The sequence below is a fragment of the Podarcis tiliguerta genome (assembly GCF_965153285.1).
Source record: "Podarcis tiliguerta genome assembly, chromosome: 17".
In the NCBI taxonomy this organism is placed as follows: Eukaryota; Metazoa; Chordata; class Lepidosauria; order Squamata; family Lacertidae; genus Podarcis; species Podarcis tiliguerta.
Window position 1 is genome coordinate 33,265,465 of NC_139550.1, and position 26,407 is coordinate 33,291,871.

The window sequence follows — 26,407 nt, forward strand, 5'->3', positions numbered from 1 at the left end:
TTGGGATGAAGGGCAGTGCAGTCGTACCTTGGAAGTTGAACGGAATCCAAAACATTCGAAAACCAAAGCGCGGCTTCTGATTGGCCGCGGAAGCCCCGCCAGGCATTCGACTTCCAAAAATAGTTCGTAAACCGGAACAGTCACTTCCGGGTTTACAGTGTTCGGGGGCCCAAAACGTTCGAGAACTAAGCTGTTTGAAAACCAAGGTACGACTGTCTGCACATTTAATAAATAAAAGGTTGTAAATGTTTCACTTTAGAGTTCAAAATTGTGGGTTCATTATCTAGTGAGAAAACTGGATTTCCTGTATAGAGATGAGGTGTCCTGGTGATATTATTGGGTTAAAAAACACACACCACAATACCTCATGGGTGTTATTTTGAAATGTAATTTGGCCCCTTCCAAGTCCAGGTGGGACACGGGTGGTGCTGTGGGTTAGGACTTGCCGATCAGAAGGTTGGCAGTTCGAATCCCTGCAATGGGGTGAGCTCCTGTTGCTCAGTCCCTGCTCCTGCCAACCTAGTAGTTCGAAAGCACGTCAAAGTGCAAGTAGATAAATAGGTACCGCTCCAGCGGGAAGGTAAACGGCGTTTCCATGCGCTGCTCTGGTTCGCCAGAAGTGGCTTAGTCATTCTGGCCACATGACCCGGAAGCTGTACGCCAGCTCCCTTGGCCAATAAAGCGAGATGAGCGCCGCAACCCCAGAGTCAGCCACGACTGGACTTAATGGTCAGGCGTCCCTTTACCTTTACCTACCGTAAGTCCAGGTGAATGATATGCAAACTGGATTGACTTGATGATGCTCTGAAGTATGCCAAGCAGCCACAACCGTCTCACTTTGGATGCAATCTGGGAGAAAGGGATGAGGAAGGGATGGAAGGAAGGAAGGAAGGAAGGAAGGAAGGAAGGAAGGAAGGGAGAGAGAGAGAGAGAGAGAGAGAGAGAGAGAAGGAAGGAAGGAAGGAAGGAAGGAAGGAAGGAAGGAAGGAAGGAAGGAAGGAAGGAAGGAAAGAAAGAAAGAAAGAAAGAAAGAAAGAAAGAAAGAAAGGCAGAAAAGAGTCGCTGGAGCTTATTTTAGGTCAACCTACATAAGATCAGGTCAGCAATATAGGATGCTGCCTCACAGCAAATCACAACATTGTTTCCAAGATCCTTTAACTGGAGGAGTAAGTGAGCTATGGCTCTTCCCTGAGAGTCTCACCTTCACTTCTTCAGGCCTTGGGTTGCATTGTTACCTGGCTACCCAGTTCTTCCTTTGCCCAAGTGAAGGGTTCCTAAGGCTCAAAGGGGGATTCTGATCTGTTATAGATTTGGACCTCATCTCATCCCATTGCCACAAAAGCAGAACCAGCCCCGTAGACCAGGCTATGCAATCCAGACCACATTGTGCCACTAGAGAGGTTCTCCCAGAGACTGAGAGATATCTGTATGCACAGTAGCCATAGCTTCCTGACTTTTGCAGCAGCCCCAAAGGAAGGAAGTTACAATGGATTAAGTGCTCTTGGGCAAACCTGCTTAGGATCACACTGAGCAACAGAGATGGGGGACTTGCTGCTTTCCAGATGTTGCTGTACCACTCTTCCCATCATCCTTGACAATAGACCTTGCTGGCTGAGGCTGATGGGAGTTGGAGTCTCAACAGCATCAGAAAGGCCACAGCAGGTTTCCCACCCCTGACTGAGTCTCCAGAAGATTTCAGCAACTGAGCCACAATACACATTTTAGAGGAAAGCAAAACCTGCTTTCCATTCTGAGCCCTGATGTGGTTCTCAATCAGACCCTGTGATAATGTCTCTGCACCAATACCCTTTACACCTTTCTTTCTTTCTTTCTTTCTTTCTTTCTTTCTTTCTTTCTTTCTTTCTTTCTGCTTCCTCTGGTTTGTTGATATATGTCTGTTTCTCACACAGATGAGCCACCTCCTCTCAGGATGTGGGCTCAGGTTTTTTTTTGGAGGGGGGAAGCCCATTGTTGAATTGTGCTCATACACCCACACACAGGTCAGGCCACATGAGGTGTGCAGAAAGAAGAGGGGAGGGATATCTCTGTGGGAGTGGAAACACTCCTCCCCAAAAAAATAAGTTAGTGGGAGGGGGTGGTGATCAAGGCAGCTATGGTGAATTGGTGGATATTATTAAAAAATTAAGTCAATTAAATTTCTCTCCCACCCCTCCTCCCCAAGGAGGCCTGAGTGCCATCGTTTTTGTCATCTTACATTACAGTGTGAAAGCAGACATTGCCTGTTATTTATTATTTAGTTCATCAGTTTGGAAATGCTTAATCACCATCATCTCTAAGCGGAGTGCTAGAGACCCAATACAATAGGCCTAGCAATAAACTGACACTATAAAATCCCAATTCAGTTAAGAAACCTACTGGGATTTTTCTAAAAGTATGTGGTAAGTGCCAGAAGGTCAACAATAGGAGTAGGGTGGGGGCTTTTTGACCTCAGCTGAAAAAGAGTTTCACAGAATCTACCTTGAAGTAAGTTCCATGGAGTTCAGTGCAATCTACTTCCAGGTAATGGTATGCAGTTGCAGCCATAAAGAAGCATGTGCTTTAAATGCTCATTTGTACTTCTTATTTTTTAAATTGAAATATTTTTAAAATCATTTTTATTAATTTTCCAATAAAAAAATCCAATTAATATATCCAATCATAATCCAATTAAAATAAAAAACTAAAATAAAAAAGACCAAATTGTAATCCAAATTATAATTGTTGATTTTTCGGGGTTCCCCATAGTCTGGACCTCTGAAGCATATCTCCACATCTCAGTCCTGCCTCTCCTCGTTGTTTCCATATTTTCCACATCCTGATTTTAATGCTTTAAATTTAATGGAAATATTTTTAAAACAGAAAATTCTTCCAGGGATTGAGAGAAGAGATGCCCTGGTGATGTCACAGGTACTGGCCAATAAGCATTGTGCAAACACTGTATTCTGTCTTAGTCATTGCTTTAACCTGGGAAAGCGCCTTAGCTTAGTGGGAAAACACAAGGTTTGTGTGAAAAAGGTCCCAGGTTCACTTCCTGGCATCTTCAGGTAGAGCTGGGAAAGAAGACTCCAGTCTGAAGCCTTGGGGAGAGGCTGCTAGTCAGTTTGGAGTTTGACAATACTAAGCAGGGCCAATGGTCTGACTCAGAACAGTGGTCCCTCGGTTTAAGAACAGCCCTGTTTACAAACTATTCGGTTTATGAACTTTACCTCTGTCTAAGAACAGAAGCCAAACAGTGGAAGTACACCGGCGGTGGGAGGCCTCATTAGAGAAAGTGCTCCTCGGTTTAATAATGGTTTCGGTTTAAGAACGGACTTCCGGAACAGATTAAGTTCATAAACCGAGGTACCACTGTATAAAGCAGATTCCTGTGTTCATACTTTGCAGGATTTTTGTGCAGAAAAAATGAGAGAGATCCTTATGGAGGCTCTTCTGAGCTCTTTGGAGGAAAGACAAAGAATCAACATGTTGAATAAATAAGAATTTGAGAATGAGCAAAAAACCACCTCAATTTTATTTTATTTTAAAATGTTTACTAGTGATCTCTTTGGAGACTGTTGCCATGAAGTTCCTTTCTTTTGCTTTCAGGTTGATGGGACCTCTTCCTCTCCTCCAGAAGGTGAGTCATTCTCTATTTGCCAGGATACCTCTATCACAGTGGGTGCAATTTGCCTGGCAGTTTCTTCTGCACAAGCTTCATTGGAATGAATGGGAATCTCACAACTGTCAGCTGCAATCTTCTGAACTATGCAGGTCAGCTGGTTCAGTTCCACCCAGGACCTATGAATTCACATCCCACTGTGCTTTAAGCAACAGATTTCCACTTCCTCCTCTCTTGTTTTCTGCAGCCCAGTTGGCGGATATAATAAGGCGGAAGGTGAGCCCCCTATTTCCCAAGCGTATTCTGCAATTTCCTTTCCCAGATGTGTGTTGAAAGATCCACACCTGCCGGACTGAAATCTGATCTCCAGCCAGCTATTTGTGTAAAAAGGGCAGGCTCAGAGGACAGAATAACTTGGAATGAACACAGCTGTGATCCATGTCTGTGTGTCTCTCTCTGTGTGTATTGTTTCTTTATCTATTCTAGATTGTTGGTACAGCCTTGTAGGGCATTCAGATAAAGAAACAGCCCTGGGACGTGTTCCAGCCTGTTCCAAGCTTATGTTTCTTCTTTGCCTTCTGTAACCTCAAGTTGGGAGCCTTGTCATTTACGCAACCTCTAGCCCACCTTTAAAATGGACGTGGGTGGCCCTGTGGGTTAAACCAGAGCCTAGGACTTGCCGATCAGAAGGTTGGCGGTTCGAATCCCCGCGACGGGGTGAGCTCCCATTGTTTGGTCCCTGCTCCTGCCAACCTAGCAGTTCGAAAACATGTCAAAGTGCAAGTAGATAAGTAGGTACCACTCCGGCGGGAAGGTAAACGGCATTTCCATGCGCTGCTCTGGTTCACCAGAAGCGGCTTAGTCAAGCTGGCCACATGACCTGGAAGCTGTACGCCTGCTCCCTCAGCCACTAGAGCGAGATGAGCGCCGCAACCCCAGAGTCGTCCACGACTGGACCTAATGGTCAGTGGTCCCTTTACCTTTTAGCCCACCTTTAGCCATCCCTCTACCCGTCCCAGAATGTACCCCACCTTTCCCTACCATTACCCAGGTAACTTATACCTCTTTTCACCCATCCCCCCTACCCACTCTCCCCTCTTTCTCCCCACCTGCTGGTGAAACTAGAACCCTTTTCATAGTCATCATATTCTTCCCAGCCTGCACAGTGTGACCCACAAGCCCAAAACCAGCCACCAGTCATTGCATTGTGGCCCGCAGCTTTGCCTTTGCCCTTCTGGTTTTCAGAACTCCAGTCAGGGAGTTCTAAAACTCATTATATATCTTGAACCCCTGGTGAGTCACCCTTTTCAGAGCAGAAGATGGGCTGCATTGAGTTGGCTGGGTGTGCTCCTTCGAGTTTCCTGGCCCAGGAGATTGGAGCTTGTTCTCATACCTCAATACCTCAAGGACCTCCGCTCTTTATATAAACCTACGCAGATCCTGTAATCGAGGCCTTTTCTGCAGTGGCTCCCCGTTTGTGGAATGCTCTCCCCTGGGAGGTTCGTCTGGTACCTTCATATCTTTAGGTGCCAGGCAAAAATGTTCCTCTTCAACCAGGCCTTTGGTCAATTAATATTCTACAGCAGGGGTAGGCAACCTAAGGCCCATGGGCCGGATGCGGCCCAATCGCCTTCTAAATCTGGCCCACGAACAGTCCAGGAATCAGTGTGTTTTTACATGAGTAGAATGTGTGCTTTTATTTAAAATGCATCTCTGGGTTATTTGTGGGGCATAGGAATTCGTTCATCCCCCCCAAAAAAAAAAATATAGTCCAGCCCACCACATGCTCTGAGGGACAGTGAACCGGCTGAAAAAACCACGGCTGAAAACGGTTGCTGACCCCTGTTCTACAGTGTTCTAAAACGTTTTGTGTGTTGGGGGGGGGTATTGTATTGTTTTGTTATTGTTTTAACTATTTGTTTTTTGCCTTTATCCTTGTGAAGCCCCCTGAGATATTTTGATGAAGGGCAGTATATAAATTTTAAGAATAAGAATGAGAATGGAAGTTATGGACCAGTAGGAAAGTGCAATGTCAGGATGGTGAGCCTGTTGCTCTTTATTTTAAAAATAAAATAAAAGTCAGTACTGAGCAAAAAAAGAGAGAGATGCTGGTACTCTGTAGAGGAGAGGAGCCCTGCCTACAGATATTCTTCCACTTCAGCATGGCTGATGGTCAGGGAAATATGGGAGCTGGAGTCCAGTAACATCTAGAGGACCACCAGTTTGTCGTCTCTGGTGTACTGTCTATTTCGGTACATCTTTAGGGGACTCTGATACTACTTAATAGCAGTACGTTTGTGAGCACAATTCAAAGTGTTGGTGTTGACCTTTAAAGCCCTAAATGACCTGGGCCCAGTATACCTGAAGGAGCATCTCCATCCCCATCATCCAGCCTGGACACTGAGGTCCAGCGCCAAGGGCCTTCTGGTGGTTCCCTCGCTGCAAGAAGCCAAATTACAGGGAACCAGGCACAGGGCCTTCGCAGTAGTGGCACCCGCCCTGTGGAACGCCCTCCCATCAGATGTCAAAGTGATAAACAACTACCTGACATTTAGAAGACATCTGAAGGCAGCCCTGTTCAGGGAAGTTTTTAATGTGTGACATTTTAATGTATTTTTAATCTTTGTTGGAAGCCGCACAGAGTGGCTGGGAAAACCCAGCCTGATGGGCAGGGTACAAATAATAAATTACTACTACTATTACTACTTTAGCTTGTCTGAACACTGGTCTGCTTGGTCTCAGGGCCTGGCTTGATCTTTCAGGGTTTTGATGGCTTCCTTTGGAGGAAGAGCTAAAAATCTCAGGGTGACATGCAGACCCAAGGAGAAGGGTTAGTTATCTGCTTGGCAGTTCTTGCTGTTCATTTGTTTATTTATAAAAATATTTATATACCAATATATATTATTAATATATATATATATAGGTTATGGTAAAGGGATCTCTGACCATTAGGTCCAGTCGTGGATGACTCTGGGGTTGCAGTGCTCATCTCGCTTTATTGGCTGAGGGAGCCGGCGTACAGCTTCTGGGTCATGTGGCCAGCATGACTAAGCCGCTTCTGGAGAACCAGAGCAGCGCACGGAAACGCAGTTTAACTTCCCGCCGGAGTGGTACCTATTTATCTACTTGCACTTTGACGTGCTTTCAAACTGCTAGGTGGGCAGGAGCTGGGACCGAGCAACAGGAGCTCCCCCCAACACGGGGATTTGAACCGCTGACCTTCTGATCGGCAAGCCCTAGGCTCTCTGGTTTAACCCACAGCGCCACCTGCGTCCCTTAATATATATATAGTATAATATTAATAGAAAGCACCTGTTACCTCTGCCCACATTATCCACAAGGGTCCAGCCTGCACTGCCAAGACAGAGAAATACCTTTTCCCCTTGACCTGCCACCAGGTGCTGCTGTCTCCTGCCCCCACCAGGCTTTGCCCTCTGACCTATGACTCACAAGCTTCACACACACTTCTCAGAGGACCTGATAACTTCATCTGAATGTGACCATGAATTCCTTGCAGAGAGAAGTGGCCCCGAGTCCAGGCTTGAGTTGGCTCCTGTTCCACCCAAGAGGTCTCTGCAAGCAACAGCCCAAGAGAAGCTGCAGAATGGAGACATGCCGGGAGGAGGTGGGTGCTGGAGACTAGCAAGGCCTGGCCTTGAGTGAGCTGCAGAGGGAGCTTTCTTTCAGCCTGAGGGCCACCTTCCATCCTGCGCAACCTCTTGGGAGCCAGATGCGGATGGTGGGCAGAGCCAGAGGCAAACGTGGGCCAAGTACCGTATTTTTCGCTCTATAAGACGCACCAGACCACAAGACGCACCTAGTTTTTGGAGGAGGAAAACAAGAAAAAAATATTCTGAATCTCAGAAGCCAGAACAGAAAGAGGGATCGCTGCGCAGTGAAAGCAGCAATCCCTCTTGCTGTTCTGGCTTCTGTGATAGCTGCGCCGCCTGCATCCACTCCATAAGACGCACACACATTTCCCCTTACTTTTTAGGAGGGAAAAAGTGAGTCTTATGGAGCAAAAAATACGGTAACTCATGTAAAGTTTGCCTTGGTGTGCTGAGTTGCCGCACTTGCTCAAACACTCCTTTTTGCCCTCCGTGCAGCCAGGAAGAGACATTATCTGAGCGATGGGACATTTTCCTGCTGGGCAGAAATGCTCCAGGAGCCTGCAAAGGAAAATGCATCCTGGGTGTGGCTGGGGAGATGTGGCTTGAGGAGAGTGCCCAGGGCCAGAGAGAGAGAGAGAGAGAGAGAGAGAGAGAGAGAGAGAGAGAGAGAAAGAGAGAGGTTTGGAGGGGCATATTTGGCCACTGGGGCTGAGTTTTCCCACCGCAGGGGTGAAGGATCAGGCCAGGAGGACCAGAGGCAAACCCTTCGACTCAAGCGTTTACATTCCAGTGGAGCATAGGGTGAAGCAAATTTCTGCAAACATGGACTTTGGTATTGAGTGCAGAGCATTTGGCTGAAATCCTGAAAATCAGAGTTTTCCTTTAAAAAGCAGGTTTGGGGATGCAAATGTTAAGGTTTGAAATGTGGGGGTGGGGGTGGGACCTCTCCATGGAATCACAACAGAGGTCTATATCAATTGCTTCATAGCCTCTTGTCGCGCCCCATGACTGGGAAAAGCTGAGTGAATTATGCAAAGTGCGTGTGTCCTTGTTTGTCTACCCCTTTCAAAGTTCGTCTCTGGTTTGGTCAATTTAGACTCTGGACAATGGACTCGGCACAACACCTCTTTATATAAGTAACTGTGTCTTATGGGGGGCCTGCTAACCTTTGGGCCTCCAGCCTACAACTCTTCCTCCTCCTTGACCATTAGTCATGCTGGCTAAGGTTAATGGAAGCTGTAGTTTATTTTATTGAGAATATTATACTACTTCCTGTCCAGTTTTGCTTCTTTGTGTTACAGTCATACCTCTGGTTATAGCCGCTTCAGGTTGCGTTTTTTCGGGTTACGGACCGCCGAAACCTGGAAGTACCGGAACAAGTTACTTCCGGGTTTTGTCGGTCACGCATGCGCAGAAGCACTAAATTGCACTTTGCGCATGCGCAGAAGTGCCGAATCGCAACCTGCGCATGCACAGATGCACAGACATGGGTTGTGAACGTGTATCTCACACGGATCACATTCACAACCTGAGTGTCCACTGTACTGGGAAATCAGAGGACCTGAGTGCCTGAGATAACGTTGTTGCTTTTTCCTCCAAAGGTGTGTTTGGCAGTGAATGCAGTCCTGAGAAGGCAGAAGTTGATGTGACCCCTATGACTGAAGAAGGTGGGGACGTCCAGCCCCCACAGAGAAGTGCTGAAGCTGCTCCGGACGTGAAACTGGCCTGCCAGAGCTTGGGCCTCAGTGAAGCCTCTCCTAACTGCCCAAGAAAGCTGGCAGTGGAGGAGATGGTCATCCGAGACCACTTGGGCCAGGAAGTGGGCAGCATGGATGCTGTTGGGCAGAAGCAGAGCTCCATTGGGAAGGAGGAAGACTTGGAGGGCCACCCTGATTTAGGGAATGAGGGTAAAGAAGGGAGCAAGCCAAACCACCTTTGCAGTGCCTCGAATTCAGTGAAGGCCCCTGGAGCTACAGAAAGCCGGGTGGACAGTGAACTGGGCAGCCGTGACGGTCCAGAGGGAGAGTCTCCCACTTCTTGGGACCATCCGAGTCCCTCTAAGGCACCACAGGGTGAGAATAGCTGCCTTGATTCTCCCAAGTGGCGGGCAGAGGCAGAGCTGGAGATGGGCTCCCTGGCCAAGGAAGCAGAACTGATGGGAGCTGGGCAGAAGGAGTTCCCAGAACAGGGTGCCAAAGAGGCGGATCCTGCCCAAGGCCTAGCAGTTGGCCATGCGGAGCCAGTGATGGGGGGACAGGAAAATCTAAGCGGAGAGAGCCTGGGGTCATGGCTGGACCAGCCTAAGCCTCCTCTGCTGGACCAGATCCCTGATCTGGAAGAAGCCAAGATGCCACTTCTAGATGAAGTCATGTCATCATCATCACCTCTGCCAGACCAGGTTCCAGTGACACTTCAGGAGCAGATTCCTCCTCCCCTGCAAGACCAGATTCCATCTTCGTTTCAGGAAATGGAGGGTTCACGCCTAGAGCCTTTGTTACCAAATCAGAGCCTGTCCACTCTTTCGGACCAGACTGCTCCTTTGCAAGAAAGGAAGGAACAGCTTTCAGCCCCAGTTCCATCCCCACAGCAAGAGTCCCTTTTAGATCCACCATCTCTGCAGGACCAACCTTCCTCTTCTCCAAAAGAGAACCCATCCTCTTTGCAGGGTGAGGTCACTTCTCTGCAGGACCAGATCCCATCGCCTCTACATGAAGCTAATGGGAAACCTCTGGACCAGATCCCAACATCTCTACAAGAACAGAGTGCTGCTCTGCCAGATCAGGTCCTGTCGCCTCTACTAGACCAGCTCACATCTCTGCCAGAGCAGATCCCGTCCTCTTTGAATGAAACAGAGAAATCGCTTCAGATATCGACAACTTCACAGGGCCAGGAACTTTCTGGGGTGGAAGCTAAAGGATCCTTTCCAGACATAATCCCCTACCAGCTCACGTCTCTGCCTGATCAAATAAATTCCCTTCAAGAAGCAGAGGGGTTGTCCTTGGAAGAGATTCCAGTCATTCTGCAGGATCAAATGCCAACAGCTCCAGAGGCCTGGATCCCTTCTCTGCCAGAGGAAGACATCATTCTTCCAGGCCAGATCCCACTCCCTGCAGATGAAGGTAAGCATTTACCTCCAGGGGAGTCTCCAGCATCTGTACCAGATCCGATCCCACAAGCTCTTCTGGACCAGAACCCAACATTTCTGGAGGGTGCAGCCCCTTCTTCTCTGCAAGAGGCGGGAGGATGCCTTACAGACCAGATGCAGACATCCCTGCCAAGCCAGACCTCACCTCGTCTCCTTGAAGCTAAAGGGTCACCTCAGGGCCAAGCTCAACCCATGCTAATGGAGCAGGTGCCAATCTCTATGCAGGGCCAGGCAACGTCCCTTCAGGAACCTGAAAAGTCTCTTCCAGAAAAGCTGGAAGAAGTGCCCCTTATGCCAGGCCAAGCCCCATCCCCTAACCCAACGGCTCCAGATGCTTTGCTCTTGTCCAGCCAGGAGATCGGCCAGCCTCTCCTGGACAAGACTGTATCAGTGGGGAACCAGGAGCTGAAAGAAGGTGGAGGTGCCAGCCTGGCCTCAGCAGCAGAAGAGGCTAAGGAAGTCCTGGAAAATCTCCATGCTGAACAGCAACCTCTGCTGCAGGAGGCCTCAGCAGATGCTGTGGACATTTCTGTCGGAGACATGCAGCCCAAGACGGGGATCTTAAAACTCCAGGCAGCCACAAACCAGGAGGCCCCAACCTACACCACCACCTCTGCCAACACTGCCTCCTCATGCCAGCTCCAACCCATGGCACCCCGGCAAGGGGAAGACCCAGAGCAGGGGCAGAGCAGGCGCAAGCAGAAGTCATGCCAGTGCTGCTCAGTCATGTGAGCTTGGCTAGGATGCCCTCCGCAGGAACAGGAGTTGTTGATCTGGTCCCAGTGGCAGGCTCTGAAGTTGGTAACATGCCCTGCCAGTAGTCTACTGTAGGTATCTCTCTCTCTCTCTCTCTCTCTCTCTCTCTCATACACACACAAACACACACACTCCCTTGGAGGAGACGGATGCTGGTTGTGGAGACGAACCCCTAGCGGGTTTCTAACAGAGGACTTGTTCAAATAGTGGATTTGCCTCTCCATCTTTATTTCTCCATGTTCCCCTGGAGTGGGTGAACAGGAGGGAGAGAAGTCTGATGCTCTAGCTGTTTGGGAGGCTCCAAGTGTGTCTCTACATGACATAGTCACACGTAGGCACTAACACATGGACACGCACCCACACAATTGCAGCAGGCACACTCTGCACACTAGCAACATGGGTCCACATTGCTGACCGTGCATTGTCATGCACTAACGCATAGACTCCACCAACATGTTCCCTCCGCCTGTGTTTCCTGTGTATGCATTCTCCCCCAGACACACACACACACACACACATTTGTGTAAATTTGCGTAGTTGGAATGCACATATCCATGCACAGCTGTTGTTAACATGCATACACAGGCACATACAGTCACATATCTGCTTGCATGTTGGCCTGCAGCGCATCAGTTCACGCCCCACGGTTTCATGTGCCAGTACGAAAAGACATCTGCTTCCACATGCTTGTACATAACTCGCATTGGGCTGGATACGAGAGCTACACCTATGCATGCAGAACTCTTGACACCTCCACTCTCCGCATGTGCCTGAATCCCTCTTGCCAGCTTGGCATTACTCTCCAAAATCAGTCTGGGCACATTCCAGAGACACTGAGCAATACCTTCTTCCCTTCGTACTGCCTTCTGCACGTAGGCTGAGGTGCCCCAGCTGTGCCACGACGGATTCTGCAGCAAATACTCAGCACTGTGACACTTTGGGCACAAGAGGACTCTGGGACAGCAGGAGCTGGCGATACAGAGAGACTCTGGGCAAGAGGCTGCTGGAACCCTCTCAGCTTGGATGTGGCCTCCCAGCTAAGATCTCATGTGGTGCAGACTTAATGCTCTCCCTCACAAGGACAGACTGAGAGACCTTTCCTAACTGTGGACCTCCCCCCGCCCCATTCCTATCACAGTCACAGGGTCCGTGCTCTAGCCAGAGTACAGGGACCCCCAGCCCTCCTCCTCACAACCACCCACACCCTTCCCATGACTGTTTATTCTATGCACTTTGTTTTTAATTCTAATTATCTAACTTCTGTTAGGGCCACCACCAAAGTCAGTAAGAGCCTTTTACATGGTCAGTTCCTGGGCAGTACTGGAAGAGTCTCAATTAAAGTCAGATGCAATGACGAGCGGGACCTCTGGCTGTGCTTGGGGTGAGGAAATGGGTCTGGTGCTCTGGAGCTGGCAAAGGGGTGCTCCGCAGGGATGTTCTAGCTGCCAGCATCTTTTTACTAACAACCACAGCTAGAGGAACAGCATGACCCAGATGTCAGGGCAGGAAACACAGGCAGGCAATAGGGGGTTCTGGGGTTATCCTAAATAGGCAAAGGTAAAGGACCCCTGGACGGTTCAGTCCAGTCAAAGGTGATTATGGGGTTTCAGCGCTCATCTCGCTTTCAGGCCGAGGGAGCCGGCATTTGACCATAGACAGCTTTCCGGATCATGTGGCCAGCATGACTAAACTGCTTCTGGTGCAACGGAACACTGTGATGGAAGTCAGAGCACACTGAAATGCCATTTACCTTCCCGCTGCAGTGGTACCTATTTATCTACTTGCACTGGCATGCTTTCGAACTGTTAGGTTGTCAGAAGCTGGGACAGAGCAACGGGAGCTCACCCCGTCACGCGGATTTGAACTGCTGACCTTCTGATTGGCAAGCCGATTTAGACCACAGCACCACCCACGTCTGGCTTCTGTTGCAATGTTCCTGCTCTTTCTAGCAAGTGAGGCCCTTGACTTCTGCCCTAAAGGCCTTCCCAGCTAGCCCCACTTCCCGCTCCCCACAACTTGAGAGGCGAGAGGCAGGCGAAACGCTTGGTTTGGCTGCAAGAAGCTCTGGTTTGCCAGAGGCATTTCAGCAGATGGTGGCAGGGGCCATGGGTGTAGCCAGGATTTATTTTGGGTGGGGGGGCAGGCATTGTTAGGGGAGGCACAGAACTGAGTTATCTGCAATGTGATTGGTCTGTTACTTAAGTATGTTTATTTATTTACTTGTTCAGCTATGCCCATGTGGGGAGGCTGTAGTTGCAAGATCCTTGTTTTGTGCTGAGGATTGGACTTGGTGACCCCCAGCTCCCTTCCATACCTAAGAGTCGAGGAAAAGCTGCCAAGGTGATGTTGGGCCATGGACTCATGGCAAAGGCTTGGTGTTTCCGTGTTGAGCAGCACCTGTAGGAAGGGCAGCTGTGGTGGGGCAAAGCTTTGGGGCAGGTGTGCCAACAGGAGATGGTGCCATGCAGTGCATATGCAACCTCCCCAACCCCAAAGGAAGTGCTTCTGATCTACTGATCTACTAAGAGATGCATGCAGGTGAGTGAACCTGCCCCGGTACCTGCAGCCAGGCCAGTGAGCTGCCAGCTGGGTCGACTCCTGGGCCACTCACCTCGGTCTCAAGAGCACCCAAGCTTCTCATAGAATCATAGAATCATAGAGTTGGAAGAGACCACAAGGGCCATCGAGTCCAACCCCCTGCCAAGCAGGAAACACCATCAGAGCACTCCTGACATATGGTTGTCAAGCCTCTGCTTAAAGACCTCCAAAGAAGAAGACTCCACCACACTCCTTGGCAGCAAATTCCACTGTCGAACAGCTCTTACTGTCAGGAAGTTCTTCCTAATGTTTAGATGGAATCTTCTTTCTTGTAGTTTGGATCCATTGCTCCGTGTCCGCTTATCTGGAGCAGCAGAAAACAACCTTTCTCCCTCCTCTACATGACATTCTTTTATATATTTGAACATGGCTATCATATCACCCCTTAACCTCCTCTTCTCCAGGCTAAACATGCCCAGCTCCCTTAGCCGTTCCTCATAAGGCATCGTTTCCAGGCCTTTGACCATTTTGGTTGCCCTCCTCTGGACACGTTACAGTTTGTCAGTGTCCTTCTTGAACTGTGGTGCCGAGAACTGGACACAGTACTCCAGGTGAGGTCTGACCAGAGCAGAATACAGTGGCACTATTACTTCCCTTGATCTAGATGCTATACTCCTATTGATGCAGCCCAGAATTGCATTGGCTTTTTTAGCTGCCGCGTCACACTCTTGGCTCATGTCAAGTTTGTGGTCAACCAAGACTCCTAGATCCTTTTCACATGTACTGCTCTCAAGCCAGGTGTCACCCATCTTGTATTTGTGCCTCTCATTTTTTTTGCCCAAGTGCAATACTTTACATTTCTCCCTGTTAAAATTCTGTGGTAGAATAGGGGTGGATCAGTGCAAGGATCAGAGCATCCAGAGTTCTTCTAGTGGGTTTTCCTGTTGTCTTATCTGGGCTTAGGTTTCTACTCCTGGAGTTATTTGCCCTGCAGATTTCATATAATGCTCCTGTCTTTGTGCTGGCACCAAAGGCAGCCCTGGTATGAGGCCAGATTTCAGTTGATCGGATGAGGCCTTTGTTCAGTGCCCAGTGAAGCAGAGTGCTCAATGGCCTCGCCAGCCCCGGAAAACAAGCAACATGATTTTATTTCAACCAAAGGATTGAGCCGGGCTGTTTTCTCATGGGTAGTTCAGAAAAGAGAAGAAACGTCATTTGTCTAGATCAGGCACGTCCAACAGGCAGATCATGATCTACTGGTAGATCACTGGACGTTTGTGGTAGATCACTGGCAGATCACTGGCTCCCCCCAAAGAAGCTCAACAAGTTTGGTTCCCCTAAAAAAAGCTTAGCATGTACCCCCCCAAAAAAGGCTCAACAACTTTGACCTGAACCCCCAAAAAGGCGGTAGATCACTGCAGTCTTTGTAAGTAGATCGCAGTCTCTCGGGAGTTAGCCACCCCTCGTCTAGAGTAAACACTGTTGGGGAAATGAGAACCCTGGTTCAGTGGCGTAGCTTGGGGGGTGCAGGGGGGGCCGGCCGCACCGGGCGCAACATCTGGGGGGGGCGTTCGCACTCGCAGCTCTCTGCCCCTACCTGGCTCACTCACTCTCTCTCACTGCAGTGCTGGCTGTGCGAATCCGATCCAAGCCGCCAGGTCGCCGCCCACTGTGGAGGGGGCGGGGTGCCAGGCGTGCGGTGCGGAGAGAGAGCGAGGGACTATCTGGGGGAGGGACAGTGCAGCGGGGGGGGGGGCACAAATTACTTGCCTTGCCCCAGGTTAGGGGGCGCAAATTACTTGCCTTGCCCCGGGTGCTGACAACCCACGCTACGCCACTGCCCTGGTTCCCGATCCCATACCACCTCCTCCGTCTTACTGCCCGACTGTGAAACACTACGAAAGCCGTTGCTTGGAACACCACATTCCAAAGGAAGACAACTGTCAATATTTTATTGTTAATAATTTTGCTTTCTACCACCCTCTCCATAAACCATTACAAGTGTGCCGGCAAGGAGCGACTTTTTGCCCAAGCTCTTACGGATGGCAGCACTAAAGGGAGAGTCCTTTCATGGGGGTGGGGGGTGGGGGGTTATGTCTACAAAGCAGATCATCTTCACAAGTATTGAGGCTGCTGGAATACCTCTGATCGATAGCTGGTCAAATGGTCACATCAGGACATACGGGGCAAGCCAGGCATTACCGTATTTTCCGCCCTATAGGATGCACTTTTCCCCCTCCAAAAATGAAGGGGAAATGTGTGTGCGTCCTATGGGGGCGAATGCAGGCTTCGCGCACCTCTCCGCAAGCAGCGGGAGCCCAGCGCTGGGCTCCCGCTGCTTGCGGAGAGTTGCCTGCATGATGAAGCCTGCGCATGCTGAGCTCAGCGTGTCCAGGCTTCGCGGACCTCTCTGCAAGAAGCGGGAGCGCTCCCGCTGCTGGCGGAGAGTTGCCTGCATGATGAAGCCTGCACGAGCTGAGCTCAGCGTGTCCAGGCTTCGCGGACCTCTCCGCAAGCAGCGGGAGCCAGCACTGGGCTCCCACGGCTTGCAGAGAGCTGCCTGTTTGGGGGCTGGGGTCGGGGGAAGCTTGGGCTTCTCCCGCCCCAGCCCCATGCCTGGGGGGGGGAAAAGAATTTCCCCCCCTTTATTTCCCCCCAAAAAAACTAGGTGCGCCTTATGGGACAGTGCGTCCTATAGGGTGAAAAATACAGTATGTCAATTGCAAAGGCATTCTGGGAATTGTAGTTTGAAAATGATGTTGTGTTGATGTTGGGATTTCAGGCACAAATGGCATCCCCACCCATTACAGTACCAGAGATTGTTTGTGTGGCATCCATGATTATGAAATAGCCGTAAAACTGATGGTTGTGGGCTAGAGACCTTCCAAGCACAGCCACACCATTGCCCCATCCTCTATCCTGTAAGCCAGGGAAGGAACTCTGAATGGATCAGGGTGAATTCCGCTATAACTAAATTCTGAAGTTTTCCTTCAGCTTTGATGCAAGGCATATTTTAAGCAGCTGGTGTATAAAAGCGTGAAAAGGAGATTTGACTGTAAACGCACAACAGCCAGGGGAGAGCTGAGCGTTCCTCTCTGCTTGAAGCATCAACATATTTACCACTGCAAACTGTGGTACAAACACACAGCAAAAGCCCATGGCCTGAATCAGCCCCAAGGCAAGTGAAGGGTAGAGGCTCTTTTGGCAGGGGGATGAAGATGTTTATTTAATTCTACATGGCTCGTAGGGAAACAGACCTCAAAATGGAGAAATGTGTGTCGGATACAAAAATCTGCACACTAAAAGTTGTAGATAGGAAACACAACCATATGCAACTGCACTCAGTGGGCTCTAAGCTGCCTTGATTGTGTAGGTAGCAGCAAGTGGGTGTACAGAAGCATCTGTCACACACATAACTAAGGGATGCTCAGATAATACCCACCTCTTGAACAGAAAGAAGCTGCCTCTTTCTGTAAGTGTGGTGGAGTCTCCTTCTTTGGAGGTCTTTAAGCAGAGGCTTGACAACCATATGTCAGGAGTGCTCTGATGGTGTTTCCTGCATGGCAGGGGGTTGGACTCAATGGCCTTTGTGGTCTCTTCCAACTCTATGATTCTATGATTCTACTACAAAGGAGACAGGAGAGCAGGGAACGGGATCTGCTCTCAAGGGAAGAGGGGACTTCATACAGCTGTCCAAAGGTGGGCTCTAGACGAGTCAGAGGCTGCACCCCCAACTCTGCCTGCATTGGGGAACCTGGGCCAATTCCCTTCTGATCAATCCTTAAATGGGTGCAAAGGAAATTGCTGCCATTTGTAATCGGAGGCATGCAAGGCTGCGAGAAATCACGCACAGATTTGGAAAGGGGGGGGGTCATTGCAGAATACACAAGACAAGCAATGAAACAGGAATCCAGTGGCTTGGAGGGGGCATAAAGGGAGACGTTTTTATTTTAAAAACAAAACCAAACATATCCCACCCCCCAAAAAAAACTTGATAAAGCAGCTGTAACTTGTCAGTATCCAGAGCACCCTGAGCTTTCCTGCCCCCTGGTGGGGGGAAGGGAGTTGTTGCACCTTTTAAACTTGAACCGGATCTGCCAAAAGTTACTACAAGAAAGCATGCGACTGTCTTACAGAAGCACCATGTGACAGGTGGGGTGTAACTGCAGGCTTCACCTTCTCCATACCTTTCTTGGTAACGACACCATCTTGCATAGACATCTTCCAGGTGATCTTGGCTGCAAGTTGTGTTAGCTGTGTTTCCATCAAGTGTGAAATACACCTGTCCATTGCATGGACAGGGAGGCCACCCCAATTCAATCTCCACCTCTGCTTTATCCATCCAGGGATCACCTCTCAGGTGTGTTTCCTAACCCCACTGCCTTAAGAACAAGGCACCTTTTTAATGTACGTCTATGCTGCTTTGCAGGGACGCGGGTGGCGCTGTGGGTTAAAGCCTCAGTGCCTAGGGCTTGCCGATCGAAAGGTCGGCGGTTCGAATCCCCGCGGCGGGGTGCGCTCCCGTTGTTCAGTCCCAGCGCCTGCCAACCTAGCAGTTCGAAAGCACCCCCGGGTGCAAGTAGATAAATAGGGACCGCTTACTAGCGGGAAGGTAAACGGCGTTTCCGTGTGCGGCTCTGGCTCGCCAGAGCAGTGATGTCACGCTGGCCACGTGACCCGGAAGTGTCTCTGGACAGCGCTGTCCCCCGGCCTCTTTGAGTGAGATGGGCGCACAACCCTAGAGTCTGTCAAGACTGGCCCGTACGGGCAGGGGTACCTTTACCTTTATGCTGCTTTGCAAGAGGAAAAACTTCCAAAGCAGCGTACAAGACACAAAACCAAACCAATGGCATAAAAAGCAAAGCTTAAAAAAAACCCCCACCGAAACATGTTTTTGCAAAAACCCTAACGAAAGGTCAAAGTAACAGTTACACTTGGGCACAGGAACCAGGCCCCACCCAAAAGTGAGAGGTTTATAGCCCTTCCCAGAAGCAAGCAGCATTTCTTCCTCTTTGGCACTTTGGCATTCTGCTGCTTTGGGGCTACAGCTGTGTGGTGTTTGCTTCTAGAAACATCTGAATACACTGATAGGACAACACAGGAAGCTGTTTTATGCTGAATCAGACCACTGGCCCATCTAGCTCTGTATAATCTGCAGTGCCTCTCTGGGGTTTCAGACGGGGCATTCCCAGGCCTGCCCGGAGATGCTGGCGATTGAATCAGGAACTTTCTGCACAAAAAGTGTGTGCTTTGCGCCAGAGGCATAGCAAGGTAAGGTGGTACCCGGTGCAGAATTTTTTTTGTCAGAACCTCCCCCCCAATCGATGGCTCAGGGTAGGCTTGGGAGAGACACCTCTCAGGATTCTTGGGGCATGTGTGCTTTAAATGGGTTCACAGCCAAAGAAAGGCAGAGAGGCACCATCACCCTAAACGCGCCCCACTTCCTGGGTTGCACATGGTTTGGAGACCCTGCCCAGCGCCGGAAAGAGCTCCCTGTCTTCGGCACAATGGAGTCGCTGGGAATACGAAGGCCGAGGCCCCCGCTCTCCCATTTCCCTGCCCACCTACCCAAATCCCTTCTCGCTGCCTTACTCCATACTGGCACCCTCTTCCCACGGCAAAACAAACCAAACTCCTCTTACTTCGTCTTTCTTTCTAACCCAAATCTAATGTACGGATCCAGCCCAGATCCACTCACTGCGTCCTGGAGAGCGTGCACCTCTGGATGCAAAATAAATTCAGGAATCGAGGGGGGATTGCCCCCTCCCGGGGATTTATTGTCTCTCTTTGCTATGGCTCTGTCCCTATAGGAAGCTCAACCCTGCCAGGCTGAGCAGAAAGGCTTCCGGAGGGCCAACTCCTCCCCTCTCCTCAGTCCCAAGGCAGGAGTTGGGGACCATCTGGTCACCCAACAGCCAAGAAGCGTGATTTGTGGTGGCCCCAAAGACTTCTCCCCGAACAATCCACCGGCTTCTCAACTGACCAGTGCAACCCTTGTCCAGTTAGCCCTTGCATGGGCACCTGGAGCGGCGGTCATGCCGTGTACCCAGGGGGTGGGACAAGCTGGGGGGGGGCATCTACAGGGGCAGCGGGGCAAGCCCCCCACGGTGTGCCTTTTTGTCACCCTCCTCACGGATTACACCTGGGGCGGACTGCCTCACCCTGCCCCCTTCCTACACCCCTGCTTTGTGCTTCTGAGCTACCGCCCCCCATTGAGATGAACGGTGCCCCTGCTTAAGGAAGGAAGAACCACCCCCCCCCCGACACCATGGCTCTGTTGGGAATCTGATTACGTTCAGCTTCACACACAGAGTCAATTGGGGTTTGGCCAACAGCCAAGGCAATGTGAAGGAGTAAGTCTGCCTGGTGATACAGAGGCATGGAGACAGCTCCATGATTGGTCAAGCTCTCTCACAGGAATGATGATTTATGGCCTACTAACTGGAATGTGTTAGTTCAGAGTTCAGTGTCAGTGAGTGAGGTTGAGAGTCATGTAAGAGAGAGCAAGTCAAAGATCCGTGTTCTGTTCTGTTCCTGTAAATAGTCCACTATATATAAATAAACACCTATAACTACAAGTTGGGTGGCGCTGTGGGTAAAACCTCAGTGCCTAGGACTTGCCAATCGCATGGTCGGCGGTTCGAATCCCCGCGGCGGGGTGCGCTCCCATCGTTCGGTCCCAGCGCCTGCCAACCTAGCAGTTCGAAAGCACCTCTGGGTGCAAGTAGATAAATAGGGACCGCTTTATAGCGGGAAGGTAAACGGCGTTTCCGTGTGTTGCGCTGGCTCGCCAGATGCAGCTTTGTCACGCTGGCCACATGACCCGGAAGTGTCTGCGGACAGCGCTGGCTCCCGGCCTCTAGAGTGAGATGAGCGCACAACCCTAGAGTCTGGCAAGACTGGCCCGTACGGGCAGGGGTACATTTACCTTTTTTTAACTACAAGTTATTGGTTCCTGCTTCGTCCATCCTGTCTGCAGCCAGTTGCCAATTGCTTTCGTGAACTCTACGTTTACTCTGCTAGGTCTGGCTAAGGTCCTGCAACTAGTTGTGAAACACCAATAGGGTCCAGCATCCAGGTGGAGATCAAACAGCTGAGACGACAGAAAGACCGAGCCAAGTAGTAACAGCTTAACACTGTCAGTGTTTGTAAAAAGCAAAAAAAAAGGAGGAAAGGGTTCTGACCTCCCTTTGTCTCCTCAGCCCGGTCCTCGGACCCTTGTCGGCACAAAAGAGTCCACGAGAATATCCTTGCAGAGTTTTATTCTTAAAAGTCTTTGTGCAAAACATGACTGAATAACTATACACACCAGCACCACCAACAACCAACCAACCAACCAACCCAAACACCAGCCTCAGTCTCAGACTAACATTTCTCACTATATATATACAACTTGCTGCAAGCCGCTGAGTCATGCTGACCCAGCTTTATTCACATTAAAGAAACAGCGGCCATTTTAGCCGTGACAAACACCAGAGAGCCTTGAGGAAGATCCAGACTCAGCCCACAACTTCACTGTGCTTCCTCCTTCCCAGGAATCTCTCTGTGGCTGTTTTGAGGCCACAAGCACCTGTTAGAGCACCTGGGGCTGTAACCGACAGTTCTGCCCTTTGATCCGTGGCATAAGAGATGCTCTGATAGCCAAAGAAATTGGCAGGGCACTTTTCCTACAGTATGTCCAAGGCTGAAGAACAAATGCGGGAGCGTAGGTTGCTGACCCTGGTCCAGCCAGAGATCAGAAGCTGTGGGAAGAAGCTTCAGGTCCCTACTCTCCCATTGGTCTCCAAAGGTCACAGGCATCCTCTCTTCTCAAGCCAGCCTCTGCAGCTCCTCCAAAGTGGGCATGAATCGCTTCTCATAACCAGAGAACTTCACTGGGGCAAGGGGCGTGGTCTGCTCTGGGGCTGGTTCCTTAATCTCAACAATGTCTAGCTCTTCTGGGAACTTGACTGGGCATTGGCTTAAGGCATCCTGCAAAACAAATGCAATAACCATAATTTATTTGCCTCCTATCTAGCTCAGTTGCCCCAGTCCTTCTGGGCAGCTTCCTGCAAATTATAAAACCACAGTGAAACGTCACACATTTAAAACCTCCCTATACAAGGCAGCCTTCAGATGTCTTCTAACACGTTTTCAACCTGGTGCATAAACTATACATAATGGCGCCAGATGAACCTCCCCGGGGAGAGCATTCCAGATAAGCACATTTATTCAAATATATCATCAGTTACTGTCTGTTAGAAGATGGGCCGATCAGTCCTTAAAATCTGGCACAAGTTCTTTTTGGGTCCGCTCAACAAGTGAAGAGGAAGAGGCAACTGAGACGGCTAGTTCTCTCTAGAAACCAGATCCTTCTCATCTACTCCCACCACGAACAGAGACATATCTGGGTTGTTGTTTCTTTAACCCAATGACTTCCTACCATGCCTGGGGCAGCGCTGGGTTCATCAATCCTCAAGGTAACATCACTGTGCCCTGGGTCTGGAATCTTCTCCCAGCACCACGGAGGCAGGATCTTATGGCAGAAGTCAAGGACCCTGCGGAGGAGAGACATTGACAAGAGTTTTCACATGGGGCTGCAAATTGAAATACTTTATTGTCACTTGTACAACTTGTATACAGTGAGATTACACGAGCATCCCTCACTCAGCTCTCTTAGTCAAAATTAATTCCCCTCGTTCACTGACGCACACCCACCAAACCCGAAAGTCAGTTGCCCTGTTGTTATCTTTGCATTCAGCAGCCCATGGATAGAAGCTGTTCTTAACCCTGTTGGTGCGACTAATCATGCTTCTATATCTTCTGCCTGAGGGCAGGAGATCAAGAAAGTGCTAGCCAGGGTGTGAATCATTCCTGAGAATTTTCCTCACTCTCCTGAGGCAATGTTCTTTCGCTATTTCATCCAGCGGATTCACGGGACAGCCTATAATATATTGTGCTGTATTCACCACCCTCTGTAGGCACTTCCTATCAGTTGATGTCAAACCAGCATACCACACCATGATGCAGTATGAAAGGACACTTTCTATTGTGGACCGGTAAAAGGAGATAAACAAATGTTGATTGACATCATTCTTCTGCAATACTCTGAGGAGATGGAGTCTCTGTTGGGCTTTCTTAACCACCTGGGTTGTATTTATTTTCCAAGTAAGGTCTTCACTGAGATAAACTCCTAGGAATTTAAAGGAAGAGACTCTCTCCACACAGCCCTCCCCGATGTACAGCGGGGCTGGTTCTCCTCTCTTCCTCTGAATGTCCAACACCATCTCCTTTGTCTTGCTGATATTAAGGTGCAAGTTGTTCCCTAGGCACCATGTAGATATTTTTTGGACCTCCCCTCTATACGCTGATTCGGTGGTGTCATCGGCAAACTTAATAATTGCAGTAGACGGGTCAGATCATACACAATTGTATGTATACAATGAATGAGGGGGAGATGGGGAGGGGAGGTAAGTAGCCACAGAGGCTGGGCATGATGTCGCACGGGCCAGCCTGCCTCCCCACCACACCTCTGCCTTTTATTACTCACCTTCTGTAATTAACCAGCACCACAAGGAAGGCCACGAGAAGCAGGAATCCCAGAACCAGGAGGACTGCCAGGAGGGTCTGCCAATGGGAATCTGCAGGAGATCATAGGGATAAAACTCAGATGAACCTCACTGGGCACAGACTGTTCAGAGTCAAACCAGAACGTACAGTGTGAACTGCTTTACTTTTTTTTGCATGTTGACTAGACGGCTGCCATTCAGTCCAATGGAACAAAGTAGAAAGAAAGCTTTTCTTGGAGAGAGCACTGAGCCATGGGGGACACCTGCCCCAGGCCCATGGCATTAGCTGGCCCCTGACTCCACCAGAAGAATATCCTGTGGCTGTGGCTGTGCATGTGCATCTTTGCAGATGCCAGAAAGGTACTTGCACAAAAATCGGGGCTTCCCCAAGACCAGTGTGAGAGCCAGTGTGGTGTAGTGGTTAAGAGTGGTGGACTCGTAATCTGGGGAACCGGGTTCGCGTCTCTGCTCCTCCACATGCAGCTGCTGGGTGACCTTGGGCCAGTCACACTTCTCTGAAGTCTCCCAGCCCCACTCACCTCACAGAGTGTTTGTTGTGGGGGAGGAAGGGAAAGGAGAATGTTAGCCGCTTTGAGACTCCTTCGGGTAGTGATAAAGCGGGATATCAAATCCAAACTCTACTTCTTCTTCTTCTCTGGCTGACAAGGCCTGATCTTGTCCCAAAGTCTGATATTTCCCTATCAAGGCATTTCAAGATGGCTCTGGCTGCTGGGTTTACTGAGCTGTTGCATAGCCTTTGTACATGCCAAGTAGGTTTCGCTTGGTCCAAGCAACAGAAGTCCTAGAAGCCTCTCCTACCTGGAGTGTGGAAGCGATGCAGAGGACTGGGCACACCTTCCCCGGCTGAGGTAGATCCCGTCATGCAGAGCTGGTAGGAAGTCCCAGGCGTCAGGTCCAAGAGACTGTAGCTCCTCTCTGCAGCACCAACTACAACTAGGAAAGGGGTGGATAAACTGAGCATAGGCGGGGGGGTGCAGTTTGTACCCACCATCCAAGAGTTTACTGCACCAGTATCTCAATGTGTTGGCTGGCGTGGGTGGGAGAAGAGATGGGGACCATAATGAGAGCACATTGACATCAGACTTCTAGGAAGAAACTGAAATCCAACATGACATGAAATTCTGGTACTGAACTGTTACTGAACTGAAGTTAAAAGGTAAAGGTAAAGGACCCCTGGACGGTTAAGTCCAGTCAAAGGAGACTATGTGGTGTGGTGCTCATCTCGCTTTCAGGCCAAGGGAGCCAGCCTTTGTCCACAGACAGCTTTCCAGGTCATGTGGCCAGCAGGACTAAAGCGCTTCTAGCGCGATGGGACACCGAGACGGAAGCCAGAGCACACGGAAACACCATTTACCTTCCTGCCACAGCGGTACCTATTTATCTACTTGCACTGGCATGCTTTCAAACTGCTAGGTTGGCAGGAGCTGGGACAGGGCAACGGGAGCTCACCCCGTCGCGGGGATTTGAACCGCCAACCTTCCAATCGGCAAGCCCAAGAGGCTCAGTGCTTTAGACCACAGCGCCTCACTGAACTGAAAGCAGATAATGCCCCTTATGCTCCACTGAGTTAATAATGATTTTATTATTTATACCCCACCCATCTGTAACTCCATCCTTGTATTTCTATGGTAAAAGCCCTATGGCTACACACAAGGTCAATCCCATGTGCAGACATGGACTCAATCATGCCCAGCCCCAATGCATGTGCACCAGATGTCACATTGGCATAGCAGTCTGTGACTGGTGCAACCTGCATGCCTCACAGTAGTGGGACCTGGTTTGGTTTCCTTGGTCCACTCAATGCATCTTTCAACCCCGAGATGCAGGGGTTGCAGATTCCAGATGCAATCCATGTAGGCAGCTGCGAGGAAGACCTCCGTGTCGGCAACTCAGAGGGTCTTGGGCCCAGCCCCTCCCTCCCCGCAAACTTGAGAATTGCCTCTTGGTCTCAGGCGTCACTCACTGGTCCTGTTTGCCTTGGCGTTCTGTAAAGTGGGATGTCCCAGGTAAAGTGTGTAGTGGGTGATGTGTCCATTGCAATCTCCCAGCGGAATTTCCCCCCAGGAGATGAGAGAGGCTGTAGGTGAAATGCTTCTGTCCTGCAGTCCCTGGGGAGCAGCTGTTGGTGCTAGAAAGGGGAAGGAAGGAGAAGGAATGGGAATGTGTTGAAAAATATATTGTACAAAACAATCGTAACAGAAATCTCTGGATAAGTATTGACTGAACCCATTAAGTTAAGAACTGATACTTCTCATAGGTGGATGATTATTGGGATGAATAAAAATGAACGCAATATTAGAATTTTGAGAAATGAGTGTGATATCATGCACGTGGGTGAAGGAAGTCACTTGGGTATTTGGGTATAGGGTTAGGTGTGGGGAATTTGTAATTACGGTAAATACACTGTATGTTATGTATAATGTTGAAACCTTATGTTAATTAACATGTAATATGTATTTGATGATAATAAAAAAATAAAAAATAATAGTAATAATAATTATTATTATTATAGGAGAAGGAAGGAGGATGGCCTGTCAGTTAAAGAGAATGGCAGGAGACCGTGGTGCAAGGGGCGGTTTCATTTTCAGGTGATGTAAGGAAGCAAATGGAAGACACTCCATTCTGCAATGATCCTCAGTGAAAGTGCCTTACTATGGGTGAACCTCTGCACAATGCGCAGGAAATCTGGGGAACATCCACTTCCCTACAAAGCTTAACAATGATTAATAAAATAAATCAGTATATAACAGGCTAAAAGTAGTAAAGAGAAAAGCTTGGTCTTATCTGTTGAAGAAATGCTTTCATTTTTTGGCCTACGTTGCTTTAAAAGTGGGGGGGGGGGAGAGAATTAAAATCTTATGAAACGGTGAAATCTGCTATGATTAAATGGGCACAAGATGTTGGACATAACATTATGATGGCTGACTGGGAACAGTAATGGACCACTGGTATGAAGTTTACGGCATGTAATGCCTTAAAGGAGAATTTAATGAAAATGATTTATAGGTGGTACATAACACCAGTCAAGCTGGCAAAAATCTATCATTTGCCCAACAACAAATGTTGGCAATGTAAAGAGACGGAAGGTACCTTCTTTCACCTTTGGTGGACGTGCCCAAGGATTAAGACCTTCTGGGAAATGATATATAATGAAATGAAAAAGGTATTTAAATATACCTTCCTGAAGAAA

At 49.4% G+C, this 26,407-nt stretch overlaps 2 protein-coding genes across 4 annotated transcripts in view; one reads left to right on the plus strand and one right to left on the minus strand.

The window, feature by feature from the left end:
• PALM3 (paralemmin 3) overlaps window positions 1-12,464 on the plus strand; it is a 44,186-nt gene extending 31,722 nt beyond the window's left edge. For 2 of the 3 annotated variants that reach the window (XM_083419667.1, XM_083419668.1), the window contains 3 exons: window positions 3,586-3,616; window positions 7,116-7,223; window positions 8,811-12,464. In XM_083419667.1, the coding sequence (XP_083275793.1) occupies window positions 3,586-3,616; window positions 7,116-7,223; window positions 8,811-11,086 (2,415 nt within the window). In that variant the 3' untranslated portion in view covers window positions 11,087-12,464. The remainder of the gene's footprint in view (window positions 1-3,585; window positions 3,617-7,115; window positions 7,224-8,810) is intronic. The other variant, XR_014506281.1, reaches the window with a different exon arrangement.
• A 5,436-nt stretch (window positions 12,465-17,900) lies between these two features.
• The window catches only part of IL27RA (interleukin 27 receptor subunit alpha), a 33,097-nt gene continuing 24,590 nt past the window's right edge, over window positions 17,901-26,407 (minus strand). The window contains exons 11-18 of the mRNA XM_083419978.1: window positions 25,181-25,345; window positions 24,016-24,150; window positions 23,178-23,268; window positions 22,071-22,185; window positions 21,122-21,619; window positions 20,588-20,784; window positions 18,432-20,220; window positions 17,901-18,061 (exon numbers count right to left, since the gene is read on the minus strand). Of these exons, the coding sequence (XP_083276104.1) occupies window positions 21,458-21,619; window positions 22,071-22,185; window positions 23,178-23,268; window positions 24,016-24,150; window positions 25,181-25,345 (668 nt within the window). The 3' untranslated portion in view covers window positions 17,901-18,061; window positions 18,432-20,220; window positions 20,588-20,784; window positions 21,122-21,457. The remainder of the gene's footprint in view (window positions 18,062-18,431; window positions 20,221-20,587; window positions 20,785-21,121; window positions 21,620-22,070; window positions 22,186-23,177; window positions 23,269-24,015; window positions 24,151-25,180; window positions 25,346-26,407) is intronic.